Source organism: Oncorhynchus keta, chromosome 4, assembly GCF_023373465.1.
Source record: "Oncorhynchus keta strain PuntledgeMale-10-30-2019 chromosome 4, Oket_V2, whole genome shotgun sequence".
Classification (NCBI taxonomy): domain Eukaryota; kingdom Metazoa; phylum Chordata; class Actinopteri; order Salmoniformes; family Salmonidae; genus Oncorhynchus; species Oncorhynchus keta.
This window is the reverse complement of record NC_068424.1, coordinates 73,452,899-73,478,169: the sequence shown is the minus strand read 5'-3', so window position 1 is coordinate 73,478,169 and position 25,271 is coordinate 73,452,899. Positions and strand designations below refer to the sequence as shown.

At 43.8% G+C, this 25,271-nt stretch overlaps 1 protein-coding gene across 2 annotated transcripts in view; it reads right to left on the bottom strand.

Annotated features, from left to right (window-relative positions):
• Nucleotides 1-223: 223 nt before the first annotated feature.
• LOC118376822 (transcription factor COE1-A-like) overlaps nucleotides 224-25,271 on the bottom strand; it is a 140,821-nt gene continuing 115,773 nt past the window's right edge. The window contains exons 13-17 of one of the 2 annotated variants that reach the window (XM_052515150.1): nucleotides 24,372-24,528; nucleotides 23,979-24,158; nucleotides 21,116-21,313; nucleotides 20,812-20,871; nucleotides 224-1,683 (exon numbers count right to left, since the gene is read on the bottom strand). In XM_052515150.1, coding sequence (XP_052371110.1) covers nucleotides 20,813-20,871; nucleotides 21,116-21,313; nucleotides 23,979-24,158; nucleotides 24,372-24,528 — 594 coding nt within the window. In that variant the 3' untranslated portion in view covers nucleotides 224-1,683; nucleotide 20,812. The remainder of the gene's footprint in view (nucleotides 1,684-20,811; nucleotides 20,872-21,115; nucleotides 21,314-23,978; nucleotides 24,159-24,371; nucleotides 24,529-25,271) is intronic. The other variant, XM_052515155.1, reaches the window with a different exon arrangement.

Here is a 25,271-nt window from a genome sequence, read left to right as displayed (position 1 = left end):
GAGAAAGAAGGAGAGGGAGAAGAAGAGGTGGAGGAGAGGGAGAGGAGGAAACGGTTGACTGAGTGTGTGTAAATACTGTAAAGTGGAAACCAGGGTCGAGCATGGACTGATGTTTGGACTTGGAGTTTAGATTAGAAAACGACAGTTGGGGGAAATCCAAACCAACTGCTATCAGAATAAGATGCTGCTTTTGGACATAACATTTTTTAAAAACATTTTCAAATCAGGAAAAACTATACTTTTATTAACCTACAAAATAAAATAAAGAATAGATAACATTTTGGGATGGGAAATAACAAATGGAAACATGTCTCGACAATACAGCACCAATACAGATACAAAATAAAACCTGTGAGATCACATTTACATAGTGGGTGACAAAACATAACTCTGTGACACTTATAAACTAACACAGAACAAGCTAGAATTAAGGTCAAGAAGCAATGCAAAATGTACACATCCAAAAGAGAAATACATTATTTCAATGAGAACTTTATACAGAAATCCCTGTTTTGTCTCCAAATCCGTGATTCTCATTTTTGCAAAGTATAGCTGATGAGAGCTTGACAGTGAAATGACCATCTGTGTCGAGAGCTGCCTTAAGACATATGAATGTTTATATTATATTTAGAAGTAGAACTTTGGTAAAACAAAGTCAAATAAATCAAATAATAAACCCATCATTCTTATATTTATAGACACAAATATGTTACATCAATTGTCATTCTAATCTGATATTTCATCAAATGTGTTTTCTGATTGAAATGAAAAGGGAATTGCACATCTCGTATTATATTTCTGTGATAAGTTAGCAGCAAATATCTTTGTTCAAAATTGTAGAGGTTATCTTTCAGCTCAGTGTGTTTGAGTCCTTTAAAAGGACAATCCAGTTGAAACAACAACATAGTATGGTCCCTGCCACTGTTTCAGTAAAAAGCTGAGAGATGGGGAAATGGAACCACTCTCAAATACATGACTATGGATGCATCCATGATATGGACATTATCATTTGAACTGTGTTTTCGAGGCTATACAGTGTTTGTTTACAGTTACTAAATGTAAACTGATACAAGACAGCTTAGTTACAACCCATGTTAACTCCTATCCAGTCATGTCAGAGCTATCTACTCACACAAACCCTTATAGCCAATCAGCTTCAGTGCTGTTTGTATGTGTTACAGTCTGTAGGAAGGCATACAATAGATCTTAAACAATATAACTTAAACATTATACCAATAAATACGCATACAAATAAATGCTTTTGTCATGAGGTCAGTAATTTTGTCACTCAATTGTGATGTGGACACGGTCATGAGACATCTTACAGTCCTTCCTCAATTAAATTACATTCAATTCAGTTTGATTCAATTCAGTTCGATTAATTTCAATTTAAATAAGCATATTATTCGACTCCAAGGTGTGTCTGAGAAGGTTCACAAATTCACCAGGAAGGAAATGACATCAATGAATGTTATGTTTGTTGTTTTCTTCCTCCTTCTTCCTTCCAATGAGATTCCTTCTAGAAAGGCCTGAGTTTAACAATTTAGAGTTGAGTGTTCTGTTCAGGTCCAGAGGGTTGGAGTGTGACACAGGGACACGTCAGACATGTTCTCTCCCCGTCAACATTCCCAAATCCTCAACGTTGACAGATCTACATGGATGGATCAATCATCCCGGGAATCACTGTTTGTTAGAAGAGAGGAAAAGGAGTGAGACAGAGACAGAGAGAAAGAGAACGAGAGAGAAAGAAAGAGAGAGAGAGAAACACACAGAGAGAGGAAAAGGAGTGAGACAGAGACAGAGAGAAACACACAGAGAGAGGAAAAGGAGTGAGACAGAGACAGAGAGAAACACACAGAGAGAGGAAAAGGAGTGAGACAGAGACAGAGAGAAACACACAGAGAGAGGAAAAGGAGTGAGACAGAGAGAGAGAGAAACACACAGAGAGAGGAAAAGGAGTGAGACAGAGACAGAGAGAAACACACAGAGAGAGGAAAAGGAGTGAGACAGAGACAGAGAGAAACACACAGAGAGAGGAAAAGAGTGAGACAGAGACAGAGAGAAACACACAGAGAGAGGAAAAGGAGTGAGACAGAGACAGAGAGAAACACACAGAGAGAGGAAAAGGAGTGAGACAGAGAGAGAGAGAAACACACAGAGAGAGGAAAAGGAGTGAGACAGAGACAGAGAGAAACACACAGAGAGAGGAAAAGGAGTGAGACAGAGAGAGAGAGAAACACACAGAGAGAGGAAAAGGAGTGAGACAGAGACAGAGAGAAACACACAGAGAGAGGAAAAGGAGTGAGACAGAGACAGAGAGAAACACACAGAGAGAGGAAAAGGAGTGAGACAGAGACAGAGAGAAACACACAGAGAGAGGAAAAGGAGTGAGACAGAGACAGAGAGAAACACACAGAGAGAGGAAAAGGAGTGAGACAGAGACAGAGAGAAACACACAGAGAGAGGAAAAGGAGTGAGACAGAGACAGAGAGAAAGAGAACGAGAGAGAAAGAAAGAGAGAGAGAGAAACACACAGAGAGAGGAAAAGGAGTGAGACAGAGACAGAGAGAAAGAGAACGAGAGAGAAAGAAAGAGAGAGAGAGAAACACACAGAGAGAGGAAAAGGAGTGAGACAGAGACAGAGAGAAACACACAGAGAGAGGAAAAGGAGTGAGACAGAGACAGAGAGAAACACACAGAGAGAGGAAAAGGAGTGAGACAGAGACAGAGAGAAACACACAGAGAGAGGAAAAGGAGTGAGACAGAGACAGAGAGAAAGAGAACGAGAGAGAAAGAAAGAGAGAGAGAGAAACACACAGAGAGAGGAAAAGGAGTGAGACAGAGACAGAGAGAAACACACAGAGAGAGGAAAAGGAGTGAGACAGAGACAGAGAGAAAACACAGAGAGAGGAAAAGGAGTGAGACAGAGACAGAGAGAAAGAGAACGAGAGAGAAAGAAAGAGAGAGAGAGAAACACACAGAGAGAGGAAAAGGAGTGAGACAGAGACAGAGAGAAAGAGAACGAGAGAGAAAGAAAGAGACAGAGAGAAACACACAGAGAGAGGAAAAGGAGTGAGACAGAGACAGAGAGAAACACACAGAGAGAGGAAAAGGAGTGAGACAGAGACAGAGAGAAAGAGAACGAGAGAGAAAGAAAGAGAGAGAGAGAAACACACAGAGAGAGGAAAAGGAGTGAGACAGAGACAGAGAGAAACACACAGAGAGAGGAAAAGGAGTGAGACAGAGACAGAGAGAAACACACAGAGAGAGGAAAAGGAGTGAGACAGAGACAGAGAGAAACACACAGAGAGAGGAAAAGGAGTGAGACAGAGACAGAGAGAAACACACAGAGAGAGGAAAAGGAGTGAGACAGAGACAGAGAGAAACACACAGAGAGAGGAAAAGGAGTGAGACAGAGACAGAGAGAAACACACAGAGAGAGGAAAAGGAGTGAGACAGAGAGACAGAGAGAAACACACAGAGAGAGGAAAAGGAGTGAGACAGAGACAGAGAGAAACACACAGAGAGAGGAAAAGGAGTGAGACAGAGAGACAGAGAGAAACACACAGAGAGAGGAAAAGGAGTGAGACAGAGACAGAGAGAAACACACAGAGAGAGGAAAAGGAGTGAGACAGAGACAGAGAGAAACACACAGAGAGAGGAAAAGGAGTGAGACAGAGAGACAGAGAGAAACACACAGAGAGAGGAAAAGGAGTGAGACAGAGAGACAGAGAGAAACACACAGAGAGAGGAAAAGGAGTGAGACAGAGACAGAGAGAAACACACAGAGAGAGGAAAAGGAGTGAGACAGAGACAGAGAGAAACACACAGAGAGAGGAAAAGGAGTGAGACAGAGACAGAGAGAAACACACAGAGAGAGGAAAAGGAGTGAGACAGAGAGAGAGAGAAACACACAGAGAGAGGAAAAGGAGTGAGACAGAGAGAGAGAGAAACACACAGAGAGAGGAAAAGGAGTGAGACAGAGACAGAGAGAAACACACAGAGAGAGGAAAAGGAGTGAGACAGAGAGAGAGAGAAACACACAGAGAGAGGAAAAGGAGTGAGACAGAGACAGAGAGAAAGAGAACGAGAGAGAAAGAAAGAGAGAGAGAGAAACACACAGAGAGAGGAAAAGGAGTGAGACAGAGACAGAGAGAAACACACAGAGAGAGGAAAAGGAGTGAGACAGAGACAGAGAGAAACACACAGAGAGAGGAAAAGGAGTGAGACAGAGAGAGAGAGAAACACACAGAGAGAGGAAAAGGAGTGAGACAGAGACAGAGAGAAAGAGAACGAGAGAGAAAGAAAGAGAGATTGAGAAACACACAGAGAGAGGAAAAGGAGTGAGACAGAGACAGAGAGAAACACACAGAGAGAGTAAAGGAGTGAGACAGAGAGAGAGAGAAACACACAGAGAGAGGAAAAGGAGTGAGACAGAGAGAGAGAGAAACACACAGAGAGAGGAAAAGGAGTGAGACAGAGACAGAGAGAAACACACAGAGAGAGGAAAAGGAGTGAGACAGAGACAGAGAGAAACACACAGAGAGAGGAAAAGGAGTGAGACAGAGACAGAGAGAAAGAGAACGAGAGAGAAAGAAAGAGAGAGAGAGAAACACACAGAGAGAGGAAAAGGAGTGAGACAGAGACAGAGAGAAACACACAGAGAGAGGAAAAGGAGTGAGACAGAGAGAGAGAGAAACACACAGAGAGAGGAAAAGGAGTGAGACAGAGACAGAGAGAAAGAGAACGAGAGAGAAAGAAAGAGAGAGAGAGAAACACACAGAGAGAGGAAAAGGAGTGAGACAGAGACAGAGAGAAACACACAGAGAGAGGAAAAGGAGTGAGACAGAGAGAGAGAGAAACACACAGAGAGAGGAAAAGGAGTGAGACAGAGACAGAGAGAAACACACAGAGAGAGGAAAAGGAGTGAGACAGAGAGAGAGAGAAACACACAGAGAGAGGAAAAGGAGTGAGACAGAGACAGAGAGAAACACACAGAGAGAGGAAAAGGAGTGAGACAGAGACAGAGAGAAAGAGAACGAGAGAGAAAGAAAGAGAGAGAGAGAAACACACAGAGAGAGGAAAAGGAGTGAGACAGAGACAGAGAGAAAGAGAACGAGAGAGAAAGAAAGAGAGAGAGAGAAACACACAGAGAGAGGAAAAGGAGTGAGACAGAGACAGAGAGAAACACACAGAGAGAGGAAAAGGAGTGAGACAGAGAGAGAGAGAAACACACAGAGAGAGGAAAAGGAGTGAGACAGAGACAGAGAGAAACACACAGAGAGAGGAAAAGGAGTGAGACAGAGACAGAGAGAAACACACAGAGAGAGGAAAAGGAGTGAGACAGAGAGAGAGAGAAACACACAGAGAGAGGAAAAGGAGTGAGACAGAGAGAGAGAGAAACACACAGAGAGAGGAAAAGGAGTGAGACAGAGACAGAGAGAAACACACAGAGAGAGGAAAAGGAGTGAGACAGAGAGAGAGAGAAACACACAGAGAGAGGAAAAGGAGTGAGACAGAGACAGAGAGAAAGAGAACGAGAGAGAAAGAAAGAGAGAGAGAGAAACACACAGAGAGAGGAAAAGGAGTGAGACAGAGACAGAGAGAAAGAGAACGAGAGAGAAAGAAAGAGAGAGAGAGAAACACACAGAGAGAGGAAAAGGAGTGAGACAGAGACAGAGAGAAACACACAGAGAGAGGAAAAGGAGTGAGACAGAGACAGAGAGAAACACACAGAGAGAGGAAAAGGAGTGAGACAGAGACAGAGAGAAACACACAGAGAGAGGAAAAGGAGTGAGACAGAGACAGAGAGAAACACACAGAGAGAGGAAAAGGAGTGAGACAGAGACAGAGAGAAAGAAAGAGAGAGAGAGAAACACACAGAGAGAGGAAGGTCAGTCTGTGTTCCATCCGTCATCAGAACAGTCACATAACGGCAAATGTGTTCCAGCATCTGGTGTACAAAGATCTCTCTCTCTCTCTCTCTCTCTCTCTCTCTCTCTCTCAAACCCTACCTTCATCAACCTCTCTCCTTAACTTCCCTTATTATCTCTCTCAAACCCTACCTTCATCAACCTCTCTCCTTAACTTCCCTTATTCTCACTCTCAAACCCTACCTTAATCAACCTCTCTCATTAACTTCCCTTATTATCTCTCTCAAACCCTACCTTCATCAACCTCTCTCCTTAACTTCCCTTATTATCTCTCTCAAACCCTACCTTAATCAACCTCTCTCATTAACTTCCCTTATTATCTCTCTCAAACCCTACCTTCATCAACCTCTCTCCTTAACTTCCCTTATTCTCACTCTCAAACCCTACCTTCATCAACCTCTCTCCTTAACTTCCCTTATTATCACTCTCAAACCCTACCTTAATCAACCTCTCTCCTTAACTTCCCTTATTCTCACTCTCAAACCCTACCTTCATCAACCTCTCTCCTTAACTTCCCTTATTATCACTCTCAAACCCTACCTTAATCAACCTCTCTCCTTAACTTCCCTTATTATCACTCTCAAACCCTACCTTAATCAACCTCTCTCCTTAACTTCCCTTATTATCACTCTCAAACCCTACCTTAATCAACCTCTCTCCTTAACTTCCCTTATTATCACTCTCAAACCCTACCTTAATCAACCTCTCTCCTTAACTTCCCTTATTATCACTCTCAAACCCTACCTTAATCAACCTCTCTCCTTAACTTCCCTTATTATCACTCTCAAACCCTACCTTAATCAACCTCTCTCCTTAACTTCCCTTATTCTCATTCTCAAACCCTACCTTAATCAACCTCTCTCCTTAACTTCCCTTATTATCACTCTCAAACCCTACCTTAATCAACCTCTCCCCTTAACTTCCCTTATTATCACTCTCAAACCCTACCTTAATCAACCTCTCTCCTTAACTTCCCTTATTATCACTCTCAAACCCTACCTTCATCAACCTCTCTCCTTAACTTCCCTTATTCTCCCTCTCAAACCCTACCTTAATCAACCTCTCTCCTTAACTTCCCTTATTATCACTCTCAAACCCTACCTTAATCAACCTCTCCCCTTAACTTCCCTTATTCTCACTCTCAAACCCTACCTTCATCAACCTCTCTCCTTAACTTCCCTTATTCTCACTCTCAAACCCTACCTTAATCAACCTCTCCCCTTAACTTCCCTTATTCTCACTCTCAAACCCTACCTTCATCAACCTCTCTCCTTAACTTCCCTTATTATCACTCTCAAACCCTACCTTAATCAACCTCTCTCCTTAACTTCCCTTATTCTCACTCTCAAACCCTACCTTAATCAACCTCTCTCCTTAACTTCCCTTATTCTCACTCTCAAACCCTACCTTAATCAACCTCTCTCCTTAACTTCCCTTATTCTCACTCTCAAACCCTACCTTAATCAACCTCTCTCCTTAACTTCCCTTATTATCACTCTCAAACCCTACCTTAATCAACCTCTCTCCTTAACTTCCCTTATTCTCACTCTCAAACCCTACCTTAATCAACCTCTCTCCTTAACTTCCCTTATTATCACTCTCAAACCCTACCTTAATCAACCTCTCTCCTTAACTTCCCTTATTCTCACTCTCAAACCCTACCTTAATCAACCTCTCTCCTTAACTTCCCTTATTATCACTCTCAAACCCTACCTTAATCAACCTCTCTCCTTAACTTCCCTTATTATCACTCTCAAACCCTACCTTAATCAACCTCTCTCCTTAACTTCCCTTATTCTCATTCTCAAACCCTACCTTAATCAACCTCTCTCCTTAACTTCCCTTATTATCACTCTCAAACCCTACCTTAATCAACCTCTCCCCTTAACTTCCCTTATTATCACTCTCAAACCCTACCTTAATCAACCTCTCTCCTTAACTTCCCTTATCATCACTCTCAAACCCTACCTTCATCAACCTCTCTCCTTAACTTCCCTTATTCTCACTCTCAAACCCTACCTTAATCAACCTCTCTCCTTAACTTCCCTTATTATCACTCTCAAACCCTACCTTAATCAACCTCTCCCCTTAACTTCCCTTATTCTCACTCTCAAACCCTACCTTCATCAACCTCTCTCCTTAACTTCCCTTATTATCACTCTCAAACCCTACCTTAATCAACCTCTCTCCTTAACTTCCCTTATTCTCACTCTCAAACCCTACCTTAATCAACCTCTCTCCTTAACTTCCCTTATTCTCACTCTCAAACCCTACCTTAATCAACCTCTCTCCTTAACTTCCCTTATTCTCACTCTCAAACCCTACCTTAATCAACCTCTCCCCTTAACTTCCCTTATTCTCCCTCTCAAACCCTACCTTAATCAACCTCTCCCCTTAACTTCCCTTATTCTCACTCTCAAACCCTACCTTAATCAACCTCTCTCCTTAACTTCCCTTATTCTCACTCTCAAACCCTACCTTAATCAACCTCTCCCCTTAACTTCCCTTATTCTCCCTCTCAAACCCTACCTTAATCAACCTCTCTCCTTAACTTCCCTTATTCTCACTCTCAAACCCTACCTTAATCATCCTCTCTCCTTAACTTCCCTTATTCTCCCTCTCAAACCCTACCTTAATCAACCTCTCCCCTTAACTTCCCTTATTCTCCCTCTAAAACCCAACCTTTTTTCTCTCCCTCCTCTCCTCACCCATGTTCTCCTTCCCCCTCCTTCCCCATGACACCGAGGCTATACCCTCACTCCCCCACCCCCTTTATACGGAGACCACAGAGGGATTCCTGTCCTGCTCCACTCCACTAATTCTCTGCTTATGTCCTAAGTGTCTCCAGCTCTGTGGGATTAAAGAAGGAGCTGTGTGTGTGTGATTCTGTGTGTCTGTGTGTCTGAGCAGCACACCGATGGACAGGTAGCTGTGGTTAGCTGTCATCAACATGAAGAGAGGAAGAGAGAGAGGGAGGAGAGAGGAAGAGAGGGAGAGAAGAGAGAGGAGAGAGGGAGAGAGGAAGAGAGGGAGAGAAGAGAGGAGAAAGGAGAGAGGAAGCGAGGAAAAGAAGAGAGAGGAGAGAGGGAGAGAGGAAGAGAGGGAGAGAAGAGAAAGGAGAGAAGAAGAGAGGAAGAGAAGAGAGAGGGAGAGGAATAGAGGGAGAGAAGAGAGAGGAGAGAAGAAGAGAGGAAGAGAAGAGAGAGGGAGAGAGGAAGAGAGGGAGAGAAGAGAGAGGAGAGAAGAAGAGAGGAAGAGAAGAGAGAGGGAGGGGAATAGAGGGAGAGAAGAGAGAGGAGAGAAGAAGAGAGGAAGAGAAGAGAGAGGGAGAGAGGAAGAGAGGGAGAGAAGAGAGAGGAGAGAAGAAGAGTGGAAGAGAAGAGAGAGGAGAGGAAGAGAGAGAGGGAGGAGAGAGGAACAGAGAGAAGAGAGGGGAAAGGAGAGAGGAGAGAGGGAGGGAGAGAGCACCTCTATCAACCTGTATGGACCTTCTGGTAGACTAAAACAATGGATAGACCTTATGGTAGACTAAACATTACATTTACATTTAAGTCATTTAGCAGACGCTCTTATCCAGAGCGACTTACAAATTGGTGCATTCACCTTATGACATCCAGTGGAACAGCCACTTTACAATAGTGCATCTAAATCTTTTAAGGGGGGTGAGAAGGATTACTTTATCCTATCCTAGGTATTCCTTAAAGAGGTGGGGTTTCAGGTGTCTCCGGAAGGTGGTGATTGACTCCGCTGTCCTGGCGTCGTGAGGGAGTTTGTTCCACCATTGGGGAGCCAGAGCAGCGAACAGTTTTGACTGGGCTGAGCGGGAACTGTACTTCCTCAGTGGTAGGGAGGCGAGCAGGCCAGAGGTGGATGAACGCAGTGCCCTTGTTTGGGTGTAGGGCCTGATCAGAGCCTGGAGGTACTGAGGTGCCGTTCCCCTCACAGCTCCGTAGGCAAGCACCATGGTCTTGTAGCGGATGCGAGCTTCAACTGGAAGCCAGTGGAGAGAGCGGAGGAGCGGGGTGACGTGAGAGAACTTGGGAAGGTTGAACACCAGACGGGCTGCGGCGTTCTGGATGAGTTGTAGGGGTTTAATGGCACAGGCAGGGAGCCCAGCCAACAGCGAGTTGCAGTAATCCAGACGGGAGATGACAAGTGCCTGGATTAGGACCTGCGCCGCTTCCTGTGTGAGGCAGGGTCGTACTCTGCGGATGTTGTAGAGCGTGAACCTACAGGAACGGGCCACCGCCTTGATGTTAGTTGAGATGTGTTGTCCAGGATCACGCCAAGGTTCTTAGCGCTCTGGGAGGAGGACACAATGGAGTTGTCAACCGTGATGGCGAGATCATGGAACGGGCAGTCCTTCCCCGGAAGGAAGAGCAGCTCCGTCTTGCCGAGGTTCAGCTTGAGGTGGTGATCCGTCATCCACACTGATATGTCTGCCAGACATGCAGAGATGCGATTCGCCACCTGGTCATCAGAAGCTGGAAAGGAGAAGATTAATTGTGTGTCGTCTGCATAGCAATGATAGGAGAGACCATGTGAGGTTATGACAGAGCCAAGTGACTTGGTGTATAGCGAGAATAGGAGAGGGCCTAGAACAGAGCCCTGGGGGACACCAGTGGTGAGGAGACAGATTCTCGCCACGCCACCTGGTAGGAGCGACCTGTCAGGTAGGACGCAATCCAAGCGTGGGCCGCGCCGGAGATGCCCAACTCGGAGAGGGTGGAGAGGAGGATCTGATGGTTCACAGTATCGAAGGCAGCCGATAGGTCTAGAAGGATGAGAGCAGAGGAGAGAGAGTTAACTTTAGCAGTGCGGAGCGCCTCCGTGATACAGAGAAGAGCAGTCTCAGTTGAATGACTAGTCTTGAAACCTGACTGATTTGGATCAAGAAGGTCATTCTGAGAGAGATAGCGGGAGAGCTGGCCAAGGACGGCACGTTCAAGAGTTTTGGAGAGAAAAGAAAGAAGGGATACTGGTCTGTAGTTGTTGACATCGGAGGGATCGAGTGTAGGTTTTTTCAGAAGGGGTGCAACTCTCGCTCTCTTGAAGACGGAAGGGACGTAGCCAGCGGTCAGGGATGAGTTGATGAGCGAGGTGAGGTAAGGGAGAAGGTCTCCGGAAATGGTCTGGAGAAGAGAGGAGGGGATAGGGTCGAGCGGGCAGGTTGTTGGGCGGCCGGCCGTCACAAGACGCGAGATTTCATCTGGAGAGAGAGGGGAGAAAGAGGTCAGAGCACAGGGTAGGGCAGTGTGAGCAGAACCATCGGTGTCGTTTGACTTAGCAAACGAGGATCGGATGTCGTCGACCTTCTTTTCAAAATGGTTGACGAAGTCATCTGCAGAGAGGGAGGAGGGGGGGGGGGGAGGATTCAGGAGGGAGGAGAAGGTGGCAAAGAGCTTCCTAGGGTTAGAGGCAGATGCTTGGAATTTAGAGTGGTAGAAAGTGGCTTTAGCAGCAGAGACAGAGGAGGAAAATGTAGAGAGGAGGGAGTGAAAGGATGCCAGGTCCGCAGGGAGGCGAGTTTTCCTCCATTTCAGCTCGGCTGCCCGGAGCCCTATTCTGTGAGCTCGCAATGAGTCGTCGAGCCACGGAGCGGGAGGGGAGGACCGAGCCGGCCTGGAAGATAGGGGACATAGAGAGTCAAAGGATGCAGAAAGGGAGGAGAGGAGGGTTGAGGAGGCAGAATCAGGAGATAGGTTGGAGAAGGTTTGAGCAGAGGGAAGAGATGATAGGATGGAAGAGGAGAGAGTAGCGGGGGAGAGAGAGCGAAGGTTGGGACGGCGCGATACCATCCGAGTAGGGGCAGTGTGGGAAGTGTTGGATGAGAGCGAGAGGGAAAAGGATACAAGGTAGTGGTCGGAGACTTGGAGGGGAGTTACAATGAGGTTAGTGGAAGAACAGCATCTAGTAAAGATGAGGTCGAGCGTATTGCCTGCCTTGTGAGTAGGGGGGGAAGGTGAGAGGGTGAGGTCAAAAGAGGAGAGGAGTGGAAAGAAGGAGGCAGAGAGGAATGAGTCAAAGGTAGACGTGGGGAGGTTAAAGTCGCCCAGAACTGTGAGAGGTGAGCCGTCCTCAGGAAAGGAGCTTATCAAGGCATCAAGCTCATTGATGAACTCTCCGAGGGGACCTGGAGGGCGAAACATTATAAGGATGTTAAGCTTGAAAGGGCTGGTAACTGTGACAGCATGAAATTCAAAGGAGTCGATAGACAGATGGGTAAGGGGAGAAAGAGAGAATGACCACTTGGGAGAGATGAGGATCCCGGTGCCACCACCCCGCTGACCAGAAGCTCTCGGGGTGTGCGAGAACACGTGGGCGGACGAAGAGAGAGCAGTAGGAGTAGCAGTGTTATCTGTGGTGATCCATGTTTCCGTCAGTGCCAAGAAGTCGAGGGACTGGAGGGAGGCATAGGCTGAGATGAACTCTGCCTTGTTGGCCGCAGATCGGCAGTTCCAGAGGCTACCGGAGACCTGGAACTCCACGTGGGTCGTGCGCGCTGGGACCACCAGATTAGGGTGGCCGCGGCCATGCGGTGTGGAGCGTTTGTATGGTCTGTGCAGAGAGGAGAGAACAGGGATAGACAGACACATAGTTGACAGGCTACAGAAGAGGCTACGCTAATGCAAGGAGATTGGAATGACAAGTGGACTACACGTCTCGAATGTTCAGAAAGTTAAGCTTACGTAGCAAGAATCTTATTGACTAAAATGATTAAAATGACACAGTACTGCTGAAGTAGGCTAGCTGGCAGTGGCTGCGTTGTTGACTTTGTAGGCTAGCTGGCAGTGGCTGCGTTGTTGACACTACACTAATCAAGTCGTTCCGTTGAGTGTAATAGTTTCTACAGTGCTGCTATTCGGGGGCTAGCAGTGGATAGACCTTATGGCAGACTAAAACATTGGATAGACCTTATGGTAGACTAAAACAGTGGATAGACCTTATGGTAGACTAAAACAATGGATAGACCTTATGGCAGACTAAAACAATGGATAGACCTTATGGTAGACTAAAACAGTGGATAGACCTTATGGTAGACTAAAACAATGGATAGACCTTATGGTAGACTAAAACAGTGGATAGACCTTATGGTAGACTAAAACAATGGATAGACCTTATGGCAGACTAAAGCAGTGGATAGACCTTATGGCAGACTAAAACAGTGGATAGACCTTATGGTAGACTAAAACAATGGATAGACCTTATGGCAGACTAAAACAGTGGATAGACCTTATGGTAGACTAAAACAGTGGATAGACCTTATGGTAGACTAAAACAGTGGATAGACCTTATGGCAGACTAAAACAGTGGATAGACCTTATGGTAGACTAAAGCAGTGGATAGACCTTATGGCAGACTAAAGCAGTGGATAGACCTTATGGTAGACTAAAACAATGGATAGACCTTATGGCAGACTAAAACAATGGATAGACCTTATGGCAGACTAAAGCAGTGGATAGACCTTATGGTAGACTAAAGCAGTGGATAGACCTTATGGCAGACTAAAGCAGTGGATAGACCTTATGGTAGACTAAAACAGTGGATAGACCTTATGGTAGACTAAAACAGTGGATAGACCTTATGGCAGACTAAAGCAGTGGATAGACCTTATGGTAGACTAAAGCAGTGGATAGACCTTATGGTAGACTAAAACAATGGATAGACCTTATGGTAGACTAAAACAATGGATAGACCTTATGGCAGACTAAAACAATGGATAGACCTTATGGTAGACTAAAACAGTGGATAGACCTTATGGTAGACTAAAACAATGGATAGACCTTATGGCAGACTAAAACAGTGGATAGACCTTATGGTAGACTAAAGCAGTGGATAGACCTTATGGTAGACTAAAACAATGGATAGACCTTATGGCAGACTAAAACAGTGGATAGACCTTATGGTAGACTAAAGCAGTGGATAGACCTTATGGTAGACTAAAACAGTGGATAGACCTTATGGCAGACTAAAACAGTGGATAGACCTTATGGCAGACTAAAACAGTGGATAGACCTTATGGTAGACTAAAGCAGTGGATAGACCTTATGGTAGACTAAAACAGTGGATAGACCTTATGGCAGACTAAAGCAGTGGATAGACCTTATGGTAGACTAAAACAATGGATAGACCTTATGGTAGACTAAAACAATGGATAGACCTTATGGTAGACTAAAACAGTGGATAGACCTTATGGCAGACTAAAACAGTGGATAGACCTTATGGTAGACTAAAGCAGTGGATAGACCTTATGGCAGACTAAAGCAGTGGGTAGACCTTATGGTAGACTAAAACAATGGATAGACCTTATGGCAGACTAAAACAATGGATAGACCTTATGGCAGACTAAAACAGTGGATAGACCTTATGGTAGACTAAAGCAGTGGATAGACCTTATGGCAGACTAAAGCAGTGGATAGACCTTATGGTAGACTAAAACAGTGGATAGACCTTATGGTAGACTAAAACAATGGATAGACCTTATGGCAGACTAAAGCAGTGGATAGACCTTATGGTAGACTAAAACAGTGGATAGACCTTATGGCAGACTAAAGCAGTGGATAGACCTTATGGTAGACTAAAGCAGTGGATAGACCTTATGGTAGACTAAAACAGTGGATAGACCTTATGGCAGGCTAAAACAATGGATAGACCTTATGGCAGACTAAAACAATGGATAGACCTTATGGTAGACTAAAACAGTGGATAGACCTTATGGCAGACTAAAACAATGGATAGACCTTATGGCAGACTAAAGCAGTGGATAGACCTTATGGCAGGCTAAAACAATGGATAGACCTTATGGTAGACTAAAACAGTGGATAGACCTTATGGCAGACTAAAACAATGGATAGACCTTATGGCAGACTAAAGCAGTGGATAGACCTTATGGCAGACTAAAGCAGTGGATAGACCTTATGGTAGACTAAAGCAGTGGATAGACCTTATGGCAGACTAAAGCAGTGGATAGACCTTATGGTAGACTAAAACAGTGGATAGACCTTATGGTAGACTAAAACAGTGGATAGACCTTATGGCAGACTAAAACAATGGATAGACCTTATGGCAGGCTAAAACAATGGATAGACCTTATGGCAGACTAAAGCAGTGGATAGACCTTATGGCAGACTAAAGCAGTGGATAGACCTTATGGTAGACTAAAGCAGTGGATAGACCTTATGGTAGACTAAAACAGTGGATAGACCTTATGGTAGACTAAAGCAGTGGATAGACCTTATGGCAGACTAAAACAATGGATAGACCTTATGGCAGACTAAAACAGTGGATAGACCTTACGGTAGACTAAAACAATGGATAGACCTTATGGCAGACTAAAACAATGGATAGACCTTATGGCAGACTAAAACAATGGATAGACCTTATGGCAGACTAAAGCAGTGGATAGACCTTATGGCAGACTAAAACAATGGATAGACCTTATGGCAGACTAAAACAATGGATAGACCTTATGGTAGACTAAAACAATGGATAGACCTTATGGCAGACTAAAGCAGTGGATAGACCTTATGGCAGACTAAAGCAGTGGATAGACCTTATGGCAGACTAAAGCAGTGGATAGACCTTATGGCAGACTAAAACAATGGATAGACCTTATGGCAGACTAAAACAGTGGATAGACCTTATGGTAGACTAAAGCAGTGGATAGACCTTATGGTAGACTAAAACAGTGGATAGACCTTATGGCAGACTAAAACAGTGGATAGACCTTATGGCAGACTAAAACAGTGGATAGACCTTATGGTAGACTAAAGCAGTGGATAGACCTTATGGTAGACTAAAACAGTGGATAGACCTTATGGCAGACTAAAGCAGTGGATAGACCTTATGGTAGACTAAAGCAGTGGATAGACCTTATGGTAGACTAAAGCAGTGGATAGACCTTATGGCAGACTAAAACAATGGATAGACCTTATGGTAGACTAAAACAATGGATAGACCTTATGGTAGACTAAAACAATGGATAGACCTTATGGCAGACTAAAGCAGTGGATAGACCTTATGGTAGACTAAAGCAGTGGATAGACCTTATGGTAGACTAAAACAATGGATAGACCTTATGGCAGACTAAAGCAGTGGATAGACCTTATGGCAGACTAAAACAATGGATAGACCTTATGGCAGACTAAAACAATGGATAGACCTTATGGTTGACTAAAACAATGGATAGACCTTATGGCAGACTAAAGCAGTGGATAGACCTTATGGCAGACTAAAGCAGTGGATAGACCTTATGGCAGACTAAAGCAGTGGATAGACCTTATGGCAGACTAAAGCAGTGGATAGACCTTATGGCAGACTAAAGCAGTGGATAGACCTTATGGCAGACTAAAACAGTGGATAGACCTTATGGCAGACTAAAACAATGGATAGACCTTATGGTAGACTAAAACAATGGATAGACCTTATGGCAGACTAAAACAATGGATAGACCTTATGGCAGACTAAAGCAGTGGATAGACCTTATGGTAGACTAAAACAATGGATAGACCTTATGGCAGACTAAAGCAGTGGATAGACCTTATGGCAGACTAAAACAGTGGATAGACCTTATGGCAGACTAAAGCAGTGGATAGACCTTATGGTAGACTAAAACAATGGATAGACCTTATGGCAGACTAAAGCAGTGGATAGACCTTATGGTAGACTAAAACAATGGATAGACCTTATGGCAGACTAAAGCAGTGGATAGACCTTATGGCAGACTAAAACAGTGGATAGACCTTATGACCTATTTTCAGCTAGCTTAGTATTAGCCACAACATACCACTGGCTTCCTCTGATCATATGAGAAACAACTGGACGAGAAGAAGACAAATACAGAGAAAGGGAAGTCCTGTGGACAAGGAAAGATGAGAAAAACCCCTGTGGAGAGGGAGAGATGGTGGATGGAGTGAACCAATATAATGAAGCCTTGATGGGCGATGACATGAAGAGAGAGAGAGGGAGAGAGAGTGAGAGAGAGAGAGAGAGAGAGAGAGAGAGCGAGCGAGAGAGAGCTAACATACTTCAGGAGAAGGGTTGATGGGTGATGACATGAAGAGAGAGAGAGAGAGTGAAAGAGAGACAGAGAGAGAGAGAGAGAGAGAGAGAGAGAGGTCTGTGTCTGTACTAGTCTGTGGCGACCTAAATGCCAGAACCGGACAAGAACCTGACACCCTCAGCACACAGGGGGACAAACATCTGCCTGGAGGTGACAGCATCCCCTCCCACATATGCCCCCCTAGGCACAACTATGACAACATAACCAACAAAAACGGGTCACAACTCCTGCAGCTTTGTCGCACGCTGGGTATGTACATAGTCAACGGTAGGCTTCGAGGGGACTCCTATGGTAGGTACACCTATAGCTCATCTCTTGGCAGTAGTACTGTAGACTACTTTATCACTGACCTCAACCCAGAATCTCTCAGAGCGTTCACAGTCAGTCCACTAACACCCCTATCAGACCACAGCAAAATCACAGTCTACTTAAACAGAACAATACTCAATAATGAGGCATCAAAGCCAAAGGAACTGAGTAACATTAAGAAATGCTATAGATGGAAGGAATGCAGTTTGGAAACCTACCAAAAAACAATTAGGCAACAACAAATTCAATCCCTTTTAGACAATTTCCTGGGTAAAATGTTCCACTGTAATAGTGAAGGTGTAAACTTGGCAGTAGAAAATCTTAACAGTATATTTGACCTCTCAGCTTCCATATCAAATCTAAAAATCTCAAATAGAAAACCGAAGAAAATTAACAATAATGACAAATGGTTTGATGAAGAATGCAAAAATCTAAGAAAGAAATTGAGAAACCTGTCCAACCAAAAACATAGAGACCCGGAAAACCTGAGTCTACGCCTTCACTATGGTGAATCACTAAAACAATACAGAAATACACTACGGAAAAAGAAGGAACAGCATGTCAGAAATCAGCTCAATGCAATTGAAGAATCCATAGACTCTAACCACTTCTGGGAAAATTGGAAAACACTAAACAAACAACAACACGAAGAATTATCTATCCAAAATGGAGATGTATGGGTAAACCACTTCTCCAATCTTTTGGTTCTATAACAAAGAATAAAGAGCAAAAACATATACATGATCAAATACAGATCTTAGAATCAACTATTAAAGACTACCAGAACCCACTGGATTCTCCAATTACATTGAATGAGTTACAGGACAAAATAAAAACCCTCCAACCCAAAAAGGCCTGTGGTGTCGATGGTATCCTCAATGAAATGATCAAATATACAGACAACAAATTCCAATTGGCTATACTAAAACTCTTTAACATCATACTTAGCTCTGGCATCTTCCCCAATATTTGGAACCAAGGACTGATCACCCCAATCCACAAAAGTGGAAACAAATTTGACCCCAATAACTATCGTGGAATATGTGTCAACAGTAACCTTGGGAAAATCCTCTGCATTATTATTAACAGCAGACTCGTACATTTCCTCAATGAAAACAATGTACTGAGTAAATGTCAAATTGGCTTTTTACCAAATTACCGTACAACAGACCATGTATTCACCCTGCACACCCTAATTGACAACCAAACAAACCAAAACAAAGGCAAAGTCTTCTCATGCTTTGTTGATTTCAAAAAAGCCTTCGACTCAATCTGGCATGAGGGTCTGCTATACAAACTGATGGAAAGTGGTGTTGGGGGTAAAACATATGACATTATAAAATCCATGTACACAAACAACAAGTGTGCGGTTAACATTGGCAAAAAACACACACATTTCTTCACACAGGGTCGTGGGGTTAGACAGGGATGCAGCTTAAGCCCCACCCTCTTCAACATATATATCAACGAATTGGCGCGGGCACTAGAAAAGTCTGCAGCACCCGGCCTCCCCCTGCTAGAATCCGAAGTCAAATGTCTGCTGTTTGCTGATGATCTGGTGCTTCTGTCACCAACCAAGGAGGGCCTACAGCAGCACCTAGATCATATGCACAGATTCTGTCAGACCTGGGCCCTGACAGTAAATCTCAGTAAGACCAAAATAATGGTGTTCCAAAAAAGGTCCAGTCACCAGGACCACAAATTCAAATTCCATCTAGACACTGTTGCCCTAGAGCACACAAAAAACTATACATACCTTGGCCTAAACATCAGCGCCACAGGTAACTTCCACAAAGCTGTGAACGATCTGAGAGACAAGGCAAGAAGGGCATTCTATGCCATCAAAAGAAACATACATTTCAACATACCAATTAGGATTTGGCTAAAAATACTTGAATCAGTCATAGAGCCCATTGCCCTTTATGGTTGTGAGGTCTGGGGTCCGCTCACCAACCAAGACTTCACAAAATGGGACAAACACCAAATTGAGACTCTGTATGCAGAATTCTGCAAAAATATCCTCCGTGTACAACGTAAAACACCAAATAATGCATGCAGAGCAGAATTAGGCCGATACCCACTAATTATCAAAATCCAGAAAAGAGCCATTAAATTCTACAACCACCTAAAAGGAAGCGATTCACAAACCTTCCATAACAAAGCCATCACCTACAGAGAGATGAACCTGGAGAAGAGTCCCCTAAGCAAGCTGGTCCTGGGGCTCTGTTCTCAAACACAAACACACCCTACAGAGCCCCAGGACAACAGCACAATTAGACCCAACCAAATCATGAGAAAACAAAAAGATAATTACTTAACACATTGGAAAGAATTAACAAAAAAACAGAGCAAACTAGAATGCTATTTGGCCCTACACAGAGAGTACACAGCGGCAGAATACCTGACCACTGTGACTGACCCAAAATTAAGGAAAGCTTTGACTATGTACAGACTCAGTGAGCATAGCCTTGCTATTGAGAAAGGCCGCCGTAGGCAGACATGGCTCTCAAGAGAAGACAGGCTATGTGCTCACTGCCCACAAAATGAGGTGGAAACTGAGCTGCACTTCCTAACCTCCTGTCCAATGTATGACCATATTAGAGATACATATTTCCCCCAGATCACACAGATCCACAAAGAATTCGAAAACAAATCCAATTTTGAAAAACTCCCATATCTACTGGGTGAAATTCCACAGTGTGCCATCACAGCAGAAAGTATATATTGTATATATATACAATGTACAAATACAATGTACAAATAGTTAAAGGACACAAGATAAAATAAATAAGCATAAATATGGGTTGTATTTACAATGGTGTTTGTTCTTCACTGGTTGCCCTTTTCTCGTGGCAACAGGTCACAAACATTGCTGCTGTGATGGCACACTGTGGAATTTCACCCAAAAGATATGGGAGTTTTTCAAAATTGGATTTTCATATTATATATATATATAATACTGTTTTGAAACTTCTGTATGTGTAATGTTTACTGTTCATTTTTGTTGTTTTTCACCTTATATATTCACTTTGTATGTTGTCTACCTCACTTGCTTTGGCAATGTTAACACATGTTTCCCATGCCAATAAAGCCCTTGAATTTAAAAATTGAATTGAGAGAGAGAGAGAGAGAGGGAGAGAGAGAGAGAGAGAGAGAGAGAGAGAGAGAGAGAGAGAGAGAGAGAGAGAGAGAGAGAGAGAGAGAGAGAGAGAGAGCGCTAACATACTTCAGGAGAAGGGTTGATGGGTGATTACATGAAGAGAGAGAGAGAGAGAGAGAGAGAGAGAGAGCTAACATACTTCAGGAGAAGGGTTGATGGGTGATTACATGAAGAGAGAGAGAGAGAGAGAGAGAGAGAGAGAGAGAGAGAGAGAGAGAGAGAGAGAGAGAGAGAGAGCTAACATACTTCAGGAGAAGGGTTGATGGGTGATTACATGAAGAGAGAGAGAGAGAGAGAGAGAGAGAGAGAGAGAGAGAGAGAGAGAGAGAGAGAGAGAGCTAACATACTTCAGGAGAAGGCCAGACCCTGAAGAGTGCTGGAGGGGGAGTCCACAAAAGACTGATCTACTGGAGGGGAGGAAGAGAGGGAGATAGAAAGAGGGGGGAGAAGAAGACGAAGGGGGGAAATTGGGAGAGAAGGGTAAAGAAAACCACAGCATTATTATAAAAGGGGATAGGGGGTATCAAGAGAGGTATAGAGTTGGCTTGACTCCAGCTAACTCACCAACAAGCCATAGACTAATTATGGCTAACTTTCCATAGACTAATTACTGCCTCGCTAGCATGTTAAATGGCCAACATGCTAGCTTACCTTGCAGGCCGTTAGCAATAGTGCTGGTGCAGGTGAGTGGAGGGGAGGTCTGCGGCCGTACGACGGGGGCGAAGGCGCTCTTCTGTTTGACCACAGCAGACACCATGTTGGCCGGAGAGAAGGAGAAGATGCCCGAAGAACTACTGCAATTAGAGGGAAGATTGGTGGTGGAGGCCATGATGGGACTGGAGGGAACAACTGGAGGAGAGAGAAAGATAGAGAGGAGGAGGGAGAGTGAGGAGGGAGGAGGAGAGAGAGTGAGAGAGAGTGAGAGAGGAGGGATAGTTAGGAGAGAGGGGGAGGGAGAGAGAGAGAGAGAGAGAGAGAGAAGGGGCAGGGAGGAGGGAGAGGTTTGAGGGGAAGGGCAGGAAAGAAAGGAAGAACGAGGAGGATAGAGGAAAGATTAGAGAGAGGGCCGGGAACAGAGGAGGGGGAGGCGAGAGGAACAGAAGGGGACTGGTCAACAGATGACAACAGGACTCAGTTCAGCTGTTATAGATCATACAGACAACAGGACTCAGTTCAGCTGTTATAGATCATACAGACAACACGACTCAGTTCAGCTGTTATAGATCTTACAGACAACACGACTCAGTTCAGCTGTTATAGATCTTACAGACAACAGGACTCAGTTCAGCTGTTATAGATCTTACAGACAACAGGACTCAGTTCAGCTGTTATATATCTTACAGACAACAGGACTCAGTTCAGCTGTTATAGATCTTACAGACAACAGGACTCAGTTCAGCTGTTATATATCTTACAGACACCAGGACTCAGTTCAGCTGTTATATATCTTACAGACAACAGGACTCAGTTCAGCTGTTATATATCTTACAGACAACAGGACTCAGTTCAGCTGTTATATATCTTACAGACAACAGGACTCAGTTCAGCTGTTATAGATCATACAGACAACAGGACTCAGTTCAGCTGTTATATATCTTACAGACAACAGGACTCAGTTCAGCTGTTATAGATCTTACAGACAACAGGACTCAGTTCAGCTGTTATATATCTTACAGACAACAGGACTCAGTTCAGCTGTTATATATCTTACAGACAACAGGACTCAGTTCAGCTGTTATATATCTTACAGACAACAGGACTCAGTTCAGCTGTTATAGATCTTACAGACAACAGGACTCAGTTCAGCTGTTATATATCTTACAGACAACAGGACTCAGTTCAGCTGTTATAGATCTTACAGACAACAGGACTCAGTTCAGCTGTTATATATCTTACAGACAACAGGACTCAGTTCAGCTGTTATATATCTTACAGACAACAGGACTCAGTTCAGCTGTTATAGATCATACAGACAACATATATAGTACACATTACATCCTATATAGTACACATGGCTGACTATATAGTACACATGACTTGCTATATAGTACACATGACTTGCTATATAGTACACATGACATCCTATATAGTACACATGACATCCTATATAGTACACATGACAGCCTATATAGTACACATGACAGCCTATATAGTACACATGACATCCTATATAGTACACATGACAGCCTATATAGTACACATGACAGCCTATATAGTACACATGATATTCTATATAGTACACATGACATCCTATATAGTACACATGACATGCTATATAGTACACATGACAGCCTATATAGTACACATGACAGCCTATATAGTACACATGACAGCCTATATAGTACACATGACAGCCTATATAGTACACATGACAGCCTATATAGTACACATGACATCCTATATAGTACACATGACATCCTATATAGTACACATGACAGCCTATATAGTACACATGACAGCCTATATAGTACACATGACAGCCTATATAGTACACATGACAGCCTATATAGTACACATGACAGGCTATATAGTACACATGACAGCCTATATAGTACACATGACAGCCTATATAGTACACATGACAGCCTATATAGTACACATGACATCCTATATAGTACACATGACATCCTATATAGTACACATGACAGCCTATATAGTACACATGACAGCCTATATAGTACACATGACAGCCTATATAGTACACATGACAGCCTATATAGTACACATGACAGGCTATATAGTACACATGAAAGCCTATATAGTACACATGACAGCCTATATAGGGCTCTACCTTTGACCAGGCCACATAGGCCAGTATGTAGGCAATATAGTGCCATTTTCCACTTATGAAGGAGGTCTAACATAATTTAATGACAACTGGAAGTAGTAAGCCGGCCAGCAGGAAGGTATTGATCAAAAGTGTCTGCATTGTGTGTGTGTGTGTGTGTGTGTGTGTGTGTGTGTGTGTGTGTGTGTGTGTGTGTGTGTGTGTGTGTGTGTGTGTGTGTGTGTGTGTGTGTGTGTGTGTGTGTGTGTGTGTGTGTGTGTGTGTGTGTGTGTGTGTGTGTGTGTGTGTTTGATTGAAAGTGTCTGCTGTCATCGATGGTCCATTTGAGCATGTTAAAATACGTGTTAACATTCAAGAGAATTAAAGAGCTGGGATTGAATTGCTTCTCCTGCAATTAGTTTATTGATTTAATTAAGCGTCTTTAATGTAGGGGGGAGGAGGAGAGATAATGAGAATAGCCATTATAGACAGCTGGGGGAGGAGGAGAAAGAATGAGAACAGCCATTATAGACATAAAGGACGCTCTTATAGAAACCAATGGTCTTTCACCGCCCCTTTCTTTTTCATTGTACATTTCTCTCACCTATAGCTCTCTCTTTTTATTCTAGGGCATAGCATGTAGGGCACAGGGTATAGTGTGGAGGGTTCATTGTCGCACTCAATGGTATAGGGTACATAGTGTGGAGGTTTTAGTGTGTAGTGTGGACAGTGTAGTGTGGTACTCACTAGCATAGGGTGAGTTGGTGGCTGACCCGTTGAGGAAGTTGGGTGAGGTTCCTAGCGTGGTCATGCCAGAGTCAGTGTAGCCGTTCATGCTAGTGGAAACAGAGCTGTAGCTGGTCTGCTGTGGAGTGGTGCTGGGGACATAACCATGAGGAGATGCACTGCTGCTACTCCTACTGTAACCTAGAGGTAGGGAGGGAGAGGGGAGACGAGGGGGAGAGGGGAGGAGAGCGAGCGAGAGAGGAGGGGGGAGAGAGTGATAGAATTATGAAGAGAGAGATAAATAAAGAGAAAAAAGAGACAGAGAGAATGAGACAAAAATATAAAACAGTTATAAGTAGTTTTCATACATTACACAAAACCATTTAACTTCCTGGTTCCTATGTTATGGCTCACCCTGATTGGCTGTCTGTGTGACCTCTGACCCGGGGAAGGAGTTGACGGCCATCATGCTGGCGTGGACGGAGCCGCTGCCTAACAGTTGGTTGTGGCCGCGTGGCACCGTCGTATACAACACCTCTGCCATGTCAGCTGCCCGCTTCAAAATCATCTCCTGACAGGAAGAGGGAGGCATGTCAGATTCCATTTAATGGAATAGAAAATAATATAATTAAATGCAATAAAGTTATTCTATAAGGCTGAGTTGTTTATTTTCTTCTAACTACGTCTCTCAAAGAGTGCAGTGTGTAAAGTCAGAACAGTCACTGCCTGTCACCAAGGGAGTACCCCAAGGCTTGATCCTAGGGCCCACCCTCTTCTCAATTTACATCAGCAACATAGCTCAGGCAGTAGGAAGCTCTCTCATCCATTTATATGCAGATGATACAGTCCTATATGCAGCAGAACCCTCCCTGGATTTTACTTTAAACGCTCCACAACAAAGCTTTTCTACACAACAAGTGTAGACTTTACCGTGAAATGCTTACTTACAAGCCCTTAACCAACAGTGCCGTGAAATGCTTACTTACAAGCCCTTAACCAACAGTGCAGTTCAAGAAGAAGAAAATATTTACCAAGTAGACTAAAATAAAAAGTAATAATAAAAAGTAACACAATAAGAATAACAATAACGAGACTCCATACAGGGGGCGCCGGTACTGAGTCAGTGTGCAGGGGTACAGGCTAGTTGAGGTAATCTGTACATGTAGGTGGGGGTGAACTGACTGCATAGGTAACAAACAAACAGCTAAAAGAGAAGGAAGATGGCTGAACGTAGTTATGTAGAGCACCTCAAGATAAAAACGTAATATTCAAAATTGGTAAGTTAGACTAAATATTAAATAACCTGACCTAGTG